The 12901-nt window shown below is 32.7% G+C and overlaps 1 protein-coding gene across 1 annotated transcript; it reads left to right on the top strand.

Moving 5' to 3' along the window:
* Window positions 1-5607: 5607 nt before the first annotated feature.
* Window positions 5608-12424, top strand: LOC132722693 (uncharacterized). Its single transcript, XM_060707215.1, has 5 exons — window positions 5608-5766; window positions 6360-6397; window positions 7151-7254; window positions 7488-7642; window positions 8291-12424. Exons 1-5 carry the CDS (start codon window positions 5739-5741, stop codon window positions 9817-9819), a joined length of 1854 nt encoding a protein of 617 aa, XP_060563198.1. The 5' UTR covers window positions 5608-5738; the 3' UTR covers window positions 9820-12424.
* The last annotated feature ends 477 nt before the right edge of the window (window positions 12425-12901 follow it).

The following is a 12901-nucleotide window of genomic DNA, read 5'->3' as shown; positions in this document are numbered from 1 at the left end:
AATTTATCTGTTTCAAAAAATATTCCCAACATTCACAAACATTAAAGTTGTGCATAACTTCCCAATCCACATCACTCAAATATTTTCTACACAAGTTATAGTCACCCTTAAAATAATTTTTTCGAGGTTTTAACGATACTTCAAAATCAATGTTACACATAATGTCAAATGTTATACTGATATGATCGCTTGCTCCTAACTTATCACCGTATCTAACGTTGTTGACTAGTCCCTCTGAATTAGTCAATAACAAATCTAACAAACTAGGATTGTACCCAATTCTATAACGTGTATTTTCATATACATGTTGAAACAAATAATTATCTCTCAATGTTTCAATAAATTTATACGATATATGGTTTTCATTATGTATTGTCGACCAGGAGTCCCAATTTATGTCCGGGAAGTTAAAATCTCCGACAATTACCAAGTTTTTATGTGTCTTTATATAATCATGAGTAAATAAATTTAACAATAAGTCATTGTTTACATTGTCACTATTTGGGCTTCTGTATATGCCACCAATCAACAATTTTTCTTTCTTATTTATTCTTATTTCGCACCAAGAGGATTCTTTCAAAGGCATCTCATTTAAGTTTTCACACTTCTCAGCCGATATAACATCTTTTACATAAATAACAACTCCCCTACAATTTTTTGTAATATTCCCAACAAATGTACTATAACCTGGTATTTTAAATTCACATGGGTGTATATTTGTTTGATCACCATTTTTTGGAAACATTTCAGAAATTACTATGATGTCCGGTTCGTGTATTGATATTACGACAACTTATTCATTTAATTTATTCAATAGTCCATCTGCATTTGTATAATATACTTTTAACTTATTTACATTATGCTGTTCTCCCTGAACATTGTAATTTAAACTTACAAAACTGTCCTCCATATTTGAAGAGTTTAAAGAATCAGGACTCTCTTCTAAACTGTTTAAACTATAGGAACTGTTAAAACTACTTATGGAACTGTTGAAACTTGAACTGTTAACAAAACTATTTGTACAGTCACTGTCTGCACTATTTACTTCAGAGCCGAAATGGCTGGATCTCCCTATCCATTTCCCTTCCTAACGCCGCGAAGCTATTCTGAACTGATGTCCCAGAGTTTCCACCCCGTGACGAGTTACCACCACGACCACGTCCTCTACCTGATTTGCTATTACCAGCAATCTGATTTTCATGTAAAATATTTTAAGCGGTTTCGTATCTTTAAATGCAGCGTCTGTAGTCAAATGGATCACAGGATTACAAAGATCACAGGATTACAAATGTAGGAAGAAATCGCGACCGAAATGAATTCCCATATATCAACTTTAAATTCGAGGTCACGTTTAGTGATGAAAAGTGGAATAGTGAAATTTCTGCATTAGTTGCACCATCTCTCTAAATATAAGAATTCTCAGCAGTCTAAAAAGAAAGTTAAAGAACTGTGCTGTGTACTTTATTTTAGAACTATCTATCCTTTTAGTTTTATTTCATTATGGAAAGAACTATCCTTTACATTTTAGTTTAGAACTATCCTCTACATATTATTTCAGAAAGGCCAATGGAATCCCAGATTTCATTTTGTAATAATTGTTAAATGACCAATGAAAACTGTTCTTATATTCAGTGCTTCCCTGTAAATTTTACAGGAAGTCAAACTGAAAACAGACCGGCCTTCCACCGGAACAATTGTACCAAAATAAAATCTTCCTTTTGTTTTAGACTCATTGCCGAACGTTCCATTTGAAACGGTGAAATGGAAAAATCGGTTTTCTTATGGTTTTTATCATTTTCGACGTTGCTGCGATCTGCAATTATTACGTCTGAGTGAAATATGTAAATGTCCATAGGAAAAGGTTCACATTTATCAGAACTGGATTATCATATCAATATAAACTTAATCATCCAGATAGAAATAGTTTCATACGTGCTTTAATTTAGAAATATTGTTATAAGAAACAAAATAGAGACATATGTGAAGACTCAGTCCGTGGCGTTGGACCTTCTATGGTACAGTTTAAAAGTGAGTCACAACAGATAATAGAGACTGCCGACTGGTCTAGAGCGACTACTGTTACGCAACATTAGAAACACATCTATTAGGACATTGTCTCTACTTTCTTGTAGATCTTCGGATATTTTGTTCATTTTGATGTCAACACATTTATATGTAAATACAGAGGGATAAAACAATTTGGTATACAAACATTTGTATATATAACTTATAAACATTTGTATATATAACTTATTAAGAAGGAATAGGAATTCCTCAGATATCGTCATGTAGTAGACCATTTCTATTATATGTTTAGAAGAAACAGAAGATAAAGATCGAGTTCACTTCATTCCACCTTATTGAGTATTAATGATTTTTAAGTAGATGATTATTTGGGGTGAATTGAAAGATTCCAACAACCAGGCATGCATTGCTGTAAAATCTGTTTTCATGCAAACTGTTATTTTAGATAAGTTTCAGTCATGAAGATTGTTTGAAAATGAAATGTTATGAATACATAGCTCTAACCTGGAATAGCAGTTAAACTCCAAACCTCCCATCCATCGTTCAGTCCAGAAACAGATAACAGGGGAACTTGTGACACAAGAAACGTTTATCGACGTTCATTATGCGGATCAGAACCAAAGAGTACTCACACTATTACGCCAGGTTTATATTACTCATTCATTAAATTTCAACTTGAAAAGAAATTTACATCTACTTTCATAGGCAAAGCAGGTATTTTCTTAAACTTTGCATGATTAAAATAAATCATAACGTCTATTTTAATGAAGCAAACTTTTCTTTTAACCCATTACCCGATATGTACACGCCTTTTAACGCCTTTTTCACTACCCCTTTTTTGTCTCAAATAGTGAAAAAACTGCCTTATTTAGGCCCCAACACTTGCTTTTGTTTAAGAAATGTAGTTTAAAAAGGTGACTACTTTTTTAGCCTCGCCCCCAATCCAAAAGATATATCAGGGGGTTGTCAGAAAGGGGATGTGCCCCCTTCTGTTTGGGGGTTTGAAGGGGCGGTAGCCCCCCCCCCTCCTCATCGCAAAGAAAATTTTGGACTTCAAGAGAGGCTAAAACTGACCCTAGGTCAATCATATAAGGTAACATGTAACCAACGCTGAGAAGCCTTTGACTCTATCTCAATCCATTGAGAAGTTGCAGCATTTTAAAATTAGTTTTGAGGAAAAAAATCAACGCAAAAAGTGTTGTTTGGCAATTTTGAGATATCCCCTCATTTCCATGGTAACAGAAAATTTAAGACTGAGCATGTTGTTACAAAGACAATGGTCCAGTCAGCATTGTGCCAAGTTTGATTAGTATTGAAGCAGTTTTATAGTTTTATAGCAATTTGAACTTGTAATGGGGTACTTTTCGATGAAAACAGCCATTTTCCACAAAATGCTCATGCGGTAATGGGTTAATAAATCACCTCTTTCTAATAAAAAATGCAAAATGTTGTTTTAAACTTTGCATCATGATTAAAAATAAAATAACAATTTATGATTTGAAATGAAATAAGACATAAAGCTGCTGGATTTTGAGTTATCACTTCCTGAAAATGACCGTAAGGGCAATAACTTACTTTCAGGGGCAGATTATTCTAAAAGTAGGACGGTGACAACGATTTATTTTTCATAAACTTGATTCAATTATTTTCTAGTAGCTAAATATTTTCAGTTTTTAAAGATACATTGTGCATCAAATCACATAACATTAAATTACTGCAACTGTTTAAAGTGTCAGGAAGCATTAGAAGAAATGAATAGTAAATGGCCAATGAGTAACTTTTGATCACTATAAACTGGTATAAAAAAACAACAACAAAAAACCTTTTAAAAACATATATTTTTGGCATAATAGGCATGTTACTACTGTTTAAAATGACAAGTCAATGTATTGACATGTTTTACATATTTTAGATTTTAAGAACAATTATTTACCAAAATGTGATACTGTCCTAGGATGATAATTTGGTCTTAACGGTACATGGGAAAGTCCAAAAACGGGGTTATCTGGATTATTATCCGATATCATAAAAGTAAACACTTACATAATTATACTATATAGCATTATTCTTACAGTATCTTCGTGTATTACCGTTATGGCTCTGCCGGTAGATCGAAATTTTTGTAACTTTTAGTGTTTTGTACTCATAGGTTCGAACCCCAAGTAGTGCCGTTTCATAACCACAGTTTTTTTCTTCTTGCTCTGTTTTTTAGCATTTTTATCTATTAATTTTTCGTTTTCCTTTTTGTTTTCTTCTTATCATATATATTTTATAGTATATATATATTTTTTATTCATATTCTATTTTGTTTTTGTATTTTTGGATCGCAGTGTTATAAAATATTCGATCTCATATGGTATCTTCATGTATGTATATGAAAAAAAAGTCAAACTTGTTTTCTGAACAATTGACTGTTCTGAGGTAAAAACAAGTGTCTTACCAGTAGTCGAACTTCTGCCTGTACTGGTAAAACACATTACTGACACGGTTGCTCTACCAACTGCGCTAACAAGACATATGATAACATGTAGTTTTATTTTCATTTTTATAGGTTGTGGCATTGATCTGCCTAACCTATTTTCCGTATTGTTGTTGGTCTTTGTTATGTAAACAAAGGCTCAAGTTATCATCCTAGGACAGTACATTCGTTATTGTGTCATGTTGCACATGCTTGAAGTTTATTTTTGTTCTTTGGTCATGCATGGTTGATTCAATAGGAATAAGTGGATTCTATATGTTGCTATGCTAGATAAAATAATATAAAGACTTTCCGAAAGAATGCAATTTAAAGAATGACCAATTGCAAAATTGATTAAGTGTGCATGTAAAGTAAGCAGGGTGGTGTGATATAATATTTAACGTTAGCTACTCTGATAGATTTCTCAAAAATAAATATGTTTGCATGTAATTCCGGAAATGCGAGTGCATTTTGAATGCATCGGATTTGGCATTCAAAATCGGAAACGTAAATTCATTTGAGCTTAACATTTTAAATACTTTTTGAAGGAAAAGAACATTTATATGTAAGGATTTTGTAAGGAAACCAAATAAAAATGCTTTAAAATGTTACACTAATTATCATTTTATATAACATCTCTGGATGAGTATGGTAAGAGAAGCAAGCGATGCAACTTTGGATAATGTAGTAAACTAAATATGCCCTGATACAAGAGTGGATGAACATTTTTGCAAAGATATTAATATAACATCACTATCTCTATAAGAGATCAAATGATGTGTAAAGATTTAAGTAATTTCATTTAAGAATGCATTCATTTATAATTGATACAGTGAAATAATCGTCAATACGTTTGTATCACATTTAAGCGGGTGTTTTGCAAGTATGTTTTATTTCATTTAGAGTTTATACACTCTTTGTTGACTGATGTCAATAAAAAAAAATTAAACGTCTATTTATTAAGATAGTGAATTTTGATTTCCTAATTAATAACACAAATATATTAAAGCACGTAGGTGTTGCGATAGAAGTGTCTTTAAGTTTACATCAATTGTCTGAAGGGTTGGTTTTCGACAATGCACAGGAAAACCTTTTATGATTAATTATGAAGGGGATTGTTATCAAAGCGGAAACAGATGAGGCCATCATAGATCATGTGTCAATACATCTATTATATTTTGAGCAATTATTAGATAAATGTAACTGACAGGTTTCAACTGTGCTCATTAAAACGGTGGTTTTAGAAGACTCAACAATGTCAGACAGAGAAGAATTCGCTATAGGTAAGTGAAATAAAGTTAATTTTCTTTCCAAAGTGGATTTCCAAATGTCACGTAATTTTGATTGATAAACGAATTCAATTTGATTGATTGACTGGTGACCGATTTTGAATTTTATTTATGCATTTATTTTTTTATCGTATCATTTTATTTGGTTAAAAAATATATAGGAGCACAATATGAAAGCTGACATAATACATTGCAAGGACAGATGTCTGTACCGTTATTTATTTTGCCATAAGCTTACGAGCAAACATTGCGTGAGTGGGAAAATATAAAAACAAAGTGAATTTATTAATTAAATTGAAAAACAATAATGTAATATAATTAATTCAAATAACTTTATTTGTGTTCTAAGGGCGACGGGTATGCAAACATAAAATCATTTAATATGTTTGCGTTACCTTTACTATTTTGTATCACAAGTTTTAATAATCATTATAATAATATGTAATAATTAGACGCTATACAACAACAACAACAAAAACAATAACAACAAAAAGAAATTCTTTCTCAAATGCCAATATTTGCATATTGTTTCTCTTATAAATCAGTAAATCTGACGATAATAATTCTTAAGGCTATTTATATTCCAGATAGTCCTGGTTCGAAGGGTACGGGAAATAGAATCCAGGTACGGATAAATATTGTTATATAAAAATAATTATTAACCATAAACCTTCAATCTTGTTTTACAAATATGAAACCGTTATTGGCTTATTTCGGAATTGGTTGGCTTAAAATTTTCTCTTTAGAGTTAAGTAAACTGAGTTAAAGGAACCCGGTTACCTATTGGTTAAGGTGTCTGTCTCTTAATCTAGGAATCATGGATTCAAGTCATAATCGGGTCACGACCATGTTTCTTCATATAACACCGTACTGGTTGGTTCCAGGAAGCCGTCTCGAAATTGATTAATATAAGTTGCAAGAACTTGTTTCGCAATCGAGCTTAAATAAATATGTTTATACCAAGTGAACTTAAACATATGTACAAGTTACCAATTAAGTACTTGTACAGCCATTGGATAAGTGAAATCAAATAATGAAATATAAGCATGGAAAAGAGCAATTTCTTTTCCGAAAAGGTCATATTCGTAAGGTCTTATATTTACAGCTACTCTCATTTTCATAAATTCACATGCTGTATCAGTTACAATGACTGATGTGACAAAATTCAAAATACACAAACGTACAAAATTAAAGATATTCAAATACAATTTCAGAATGACTCATTCAATATTGAAAGTTTATATCCACTTAGTCAAATCCGTTCAGGACACTAGTACATTCGTGTCATATCCGTTAATATAAACCATATCAGATAGATAGTAAGAATCTTTATGTTGGTTTTTCTAATATTGCTTTTCATGGTATTATATATTTGTAGACCTTTCTAAGTAAGAACAAGACTTTTTTACTCTTATTGGTGTTCCTTGCCATTGTTGTCAGCTTCCTAATTTACTTCGGACACTCCCAAGCAAAGATTAACAGGTTGGTGTGATATTTTTTGTGATATTTTTTATCACTTATAAACATGATTTTCACTTCTCGTATGTGTAATAGTTGAGACCACTTTGTTAAGATCTTTTAAGCTCACCGAATTAAATACATTAGAACATCGCGTCTTTTTACTTATTCTTATTTTTACAGATCTTTAACATAAATTGCTTGTTTTCAATATTTCCGCTTTGATTATTGTACCTTTAAGTAGAACTTGATTGCAGGGATTTGACAGATGCACTTACGACATCCAATAGACCTGCTGAGGAATTACGTGGTGATGCTCATGGTGACGTTCTTATGTCATCCAACCCACTTGTGGGTAATTTATTTGGTGAAGAAGGCAAAGACGATAAACAAAGACACTATCTCAATATTGGTAAATATTTTACGATAAAGAATGGTTCTGAATAATTTGACCTACTCTTTTCATAAAAGCTTATGTGATATACCGGTAATGTGTTCATTGTAAAATTGCTCTATATTATGCTATTTAAGTTGCCAAATAAAAACAGTATTAGATAAACATATGATTTGTAACTGTCTGTAAATATGCAAGCTTTCATTCCTTTGGTAATATATAATTCGAACCCAAGAAATCTGTTTCACATGATTGCCCTCCGGCAGAAATCCAAAGAATGTGTTACAGGTATGTTCTTTTTCTAAAATCTTATTGATTTACTTTGTTATACCACGGAAAAGTCACACCAGGAAAAGTCACACTTGGCTACCGATTTCAAAAAACTTTATTTCTTGATTTCTGAGAGGTTATATCATTATTTATAAATATGATTAAAACAAAGACAAAAGATCTCTTTATTATGAAATAACAAGCGTGTTTTGTTAAAAACCAATACAGCAAGAAACAATAACTTTTGACATAACACTCTTTAAAAATAATTAGAAGGAAATGTATTACAGCATAAGTTCAATATCAAATACCTTATCAACGTGAAATACACCATTCATTAGTATATTCCCAATTTCTTTAAAACATTGCAACTTTATCTGTTATATCTGGATGCAGGAATAATGCGCCAAGATGGCAATCTACTAGAATGCCTAGGGGGAACCGGATCCTTACAGCTTTCGTTTCCGGATATCGATTATGCTTTAATGGGTTACAATATATTGCGTGGTTTTCCTCTTGCAATTGGACATGACCCTGGCTTTACGTATCCAATATTTGCTGCCAATTACGAAACCAAAAAGCAAACCGCCGATTGCCGCTACAGTGTCCCACAAGGTCTTGTTGTGGTCCCGGACGTGTCGTGTATTACGTCGTTTACGTCAACAATCGTTCAAACACAATACGAGTTTGCAAATTCACTATCTGTGTCTGCAAGTGTAAGTGGTGGTGGATGGGGTGTGAGCTTTTCTGCAAGCGCCGGTTACAAAAAATCTTCGTCAGAAATATCTACTGGAGAGTCAGTGTACATCATTTCCTCGGCCAACTGCAATTATTATTTCAGCAAACTAGTCAAGCGGTCACCTCCCCCTCTGGACCCCGTTTTTCTTGGCTGGATAGAAAGGTTAAGTACGACCGACTCAACTGATTTGTACTTAGAATTTCTTGACACGTATGGCACCCATTTTCCTACTGAAGTTACTTTTGGAGCTAGGTTTACATATGAGCACAAAATGGAATCGAAAAAATACGAAAAAGAAAGTGAGAGTGGAGTCAACGTTGCTGTCTCTGCAAGCTACTCTGGCATAGTCAATGTTGGCGGTGGATTTTCAATGGATAAATCACAAAGAGAAAAGGCATCTGCATTTTCAAAATCAGTGGAAACGAAGACAATTTCAGTAGGAGCACCACCTCCTGCAAACGGCGACGCGCTTACTTGGGCTTCAACCGTAAAGGACAGTCCAGTACCATCTAGCTACAAACTTGCGTCTATAGAGGAGCTGTTTACAGATAAGTATTTGGATGAGACCCAATTAAGGGTAAATCTCGCCCATATTGCAAGAAATATCAATAAAACAAAACGCGAATATTGCCAGAATATGATTTCGAGGGGTGAAGTAGAGTCATGCCAGACTCTATCCCCGGGATTAATGCTTGGTCGAACAGAACTTCGTAATTACTATGATTCAACAGTTTCAACGTACAAAGAATGCGTCGACAATTGTTTGAAGCTCATCAAATGCGTTGCAATTGACTATTGTGATACTTGTAAAAGTTATAGCAATCATTATCATACTTGTTACATGTACAGCACAGATAGGTTTATATCTGGAGAGGAAAATGAGAGTTGGAAATCCCTACTAATAATCGGGAAATCGAGAAAAAACCTAACGCTCGAAGGCACGGATATCATAGGTACACCAAGACAGATGAATGAAGAGGGAGAAGACAATGTAGATGACAAAACGAAAGTTAACGAAACAGAATGTGGACGTGTTTGTATGGCCGATGCACATTGCGTTGCTTACAGCTACTGTGATTGCGACGAAGTTGAACAGAAATGCAAACTTTATAGTTTTGACAACATTAAAGGATTTAAGAAAGAGCCAAGAGCAACGACTATCTTCGTTGCCAAAAAAGAAGATTAAAACATTTTACCCTTTGAACAAGTTCAATATCAAAACATCAACGTTTAACGTTGAAAATTTGAATTGAGCGTTCACGATTCTTATTGTAGTATACATTTTATATTAATATATTGAAAGGCTTAAAAAGGACAGAGCTAAAAAAAAATAATTTATTGTCTTAATAAGCATATTCTTAGAACGACTGACATGCAAAGAGACTTCAACATCAAAGTGCAGTTTATTATCCCAAATGGGCACTATACAGAGTTCTTTTAAATTCATGAAAACGTAATTAAGTGGTGGTTGTTGTTGTGGTGGTGGTGTGTGTATGAATGTGCGTGTGTGTCTGTGCGCGCGCGCCCCAGAGCACTTGATTACAAGATGTTTCGTCATGCACAGCAAGCCATGACAAACGAACGTTATCAACTTAAAAAAAGAGAAAAAAATATAATGATCTATTTTAGGTGTTCCCCTGCATGAATATTTTGTCTCTGTTCTCTAACTTGAATATTTATTTTTTCGAAAAGCAATTTAGCAGCAACCGTCATGTGACAGACACATCCTTATAAACATGTTTTTGTGGTAAAACTTAAGTTCTTATTTTGTCTATATGCACAAACATACGTTTTTAAATTTTACATTCTTTATCATGCCATGTAGACGTTTCAATGTGGAATTCACATTAAAATTTGGGACATACGAAATCACGAATATAAAATCTACGGAAGTGAGAAGGTGGCGACTACGAGATTACGTTTTATTACGCTACGGTGGTAGAAAGGATATCGGGCAATTGAGATAGTCTTTGTTTAATTTGCAATAACTATCTTCTTAATAACATATTTCCAGTTACAGGAATTTTTATTCTAACGATTTAAAGATAGGATTGTACATTTAGCATTCCTAATGTACATGTACTTGTAATATTCTTTTATTGTACATTTAGCATTCCTACTGTACTTGTAATATTCTTTTTATATCTCATTCTACTGGCATCATGCATATTTAGAAATGAATTTAACATAAACAGGTCTATGCGTGTTTAAGTGTGTTATAAGTTGTGCGTGTTTGTAAAAAATCCTGTTGTAGATTTTCACCGCCGACCCAAATGGAACACATCGACGAATATTCATAAAACTCTCGGATTAAAATATGGCACCACGTGGTTTTAGATGTAAACAAAAAGAGAAGGTGTAATTTATGTTTAATTTGTTTAATGTAAAACGAATGTATACATGAGACATTCAAAGACAAATAAAGTCTATTTCGGTATAATGATGATTGACAATTTGTCTGACAATCATTATCAATTTTAAATTCCCACTGATGTACAAATTAACCAAATCCGAATTAATGTCAACAGTTACACTTTTTGTAACTTCATTGTCTACAACCATAATAATAAGTAAATAAATAATGTACTTTTTACTTTTATATCTATGAATTTACTTAATTTAGGTGGATTTTTAATCGATATATTGAAATAAACTGTCAACAACTCTTAGCATTACGTTTTAATTATTAGTTTTGACGTTAAGTGCTATTAACCGATTAACCACAATATCAATATTATTGAAAACAATCAGTGTAAATCAGTGTAAAGACAATCGTCTGTATAGTCTCTAAGCAATTACATCTGGCTTATAACAGTATTTAATTATATACTTTTGCTAAAGTATTTGTTAAACGACTTGAAAAAGTCATACACGTAAGATCGTTTAGTGATACTGAAACCACAAGTCAATTAAGTGATCACTTTGTAAAAAAAGTAATTTTTTGGGTGTATTTTGCCTCGTAGCTCGTAGACTATATATTATACATTTCTGGCAGTAATTGTCATTATTGTAAGTTGTCTAGTATACTTCGAATCCTAAACAAGCAAAGTTAAACAAGCAAATGCCACTGTTCATACCGTTTACGCTATGGATAATATCCCACCAATCATTTCAAGATCGCGGGAGCTGGATGAGAAGGGATGGGTTGGTTAGGAAGGTTTTTTGCAAAGTTTAGAAAAAAGCCGCAGGGTGAGGTAGATGTACGTTGTTGAAACAAAAGGCACTTTGAAATGATCCTGCAGTATATAACTGTGTTATATACTTTGCCGTTACTTGATTTTGGACGTTAAGTTAAATTTTACGGTGCATTTTCTTCATTCGGTCACTACATTTAAAAAGCTCTAAGCTAAGTATAACAATATTCTGTATTGAACTTTAAAGAGATGAATTTTTTTTCGAATTATATTATTTACTTATTTGGTTAAAACAGGGCTCTTACGACAAGATAACAGATGTTCCTGCACAAGACCTCTACCGACAGATCTTGTTGTTGTATAGTTTGATATTGGAACAATCATTTAAATCCATTCATTTAAATAGTATACATGAATTGTTAATGTTTTTCGTTTATATGCTTATTTGTTGAAAGTAAATAATGCAAACCTAAGTTATTATATTAACTTGTTTCAAAGATGATTTATTCGGTCTGTATAAGAGTTACATTTATACTTCGAGTATGTATATAAATGTTTATAAAAAGATTATATTATATTTGTATCATCTTCAGTATTTTTCGCATGTTAAAAGCACATAGGGGTATAATAACGATATTACATTAAATGTAAATAGTTCACGTTTTATATTTTGTTTTAGTTCCTTTGCATGTTAATGTGGTATGTAAATAGCCACTTGTTCCAGATATAGTGGAATAAAAATATGAGCACTTATCACACTGATACAACCGATGTGTTCCTTTTTTTGCTAAATTGCTATCAATGTTACTCATTAATTCTTGTGTAAAGTCCCCAAAAGCAATTCAAGAGCTAGGCCTGAAAAAAAGTAAAAAAGTACATTTCATCCCAAAAAATATTTCTCAAGTGTTTGACCAATACAGTTATGGGTACTTAGATTCCTTATTCAGAATGGACCGAAGTAACAAATCATAAAAAACGTTACAACTTAAGCAGCTGTGATAAAAGAGGCCACAATAACTACGCTGACCGGATATACATGAAAGACAGCAGGATATAGAGGATATTTGTTTAGTTCAGTGTAAGATCGAATATATTTCACCGAGTGAGCACCAAGGATATATTTCACGAGTGGCG

The sequence above is a fragment of the Ruditapes philippinarum genome, unplaced genomic scaffold (genome assembly GCF_026571515.1).
Source record: "Ruditapes philippinarum isolate M1 unplaced genomic scaffold, ASM2657151v2 ctg2254_1_1_1_1, whole genome shotgun sequence".
NCBI lineage: Eukaryota > Metazoa > Mollusca > Bivalvia > Venerida > Veneridae > Ruditapes > Ruditapes philippinarum.
Note: the sequence above shows the minus strand (reverse complement) of the source record. Positions and strands in the feature narration are given on the sequence as shown.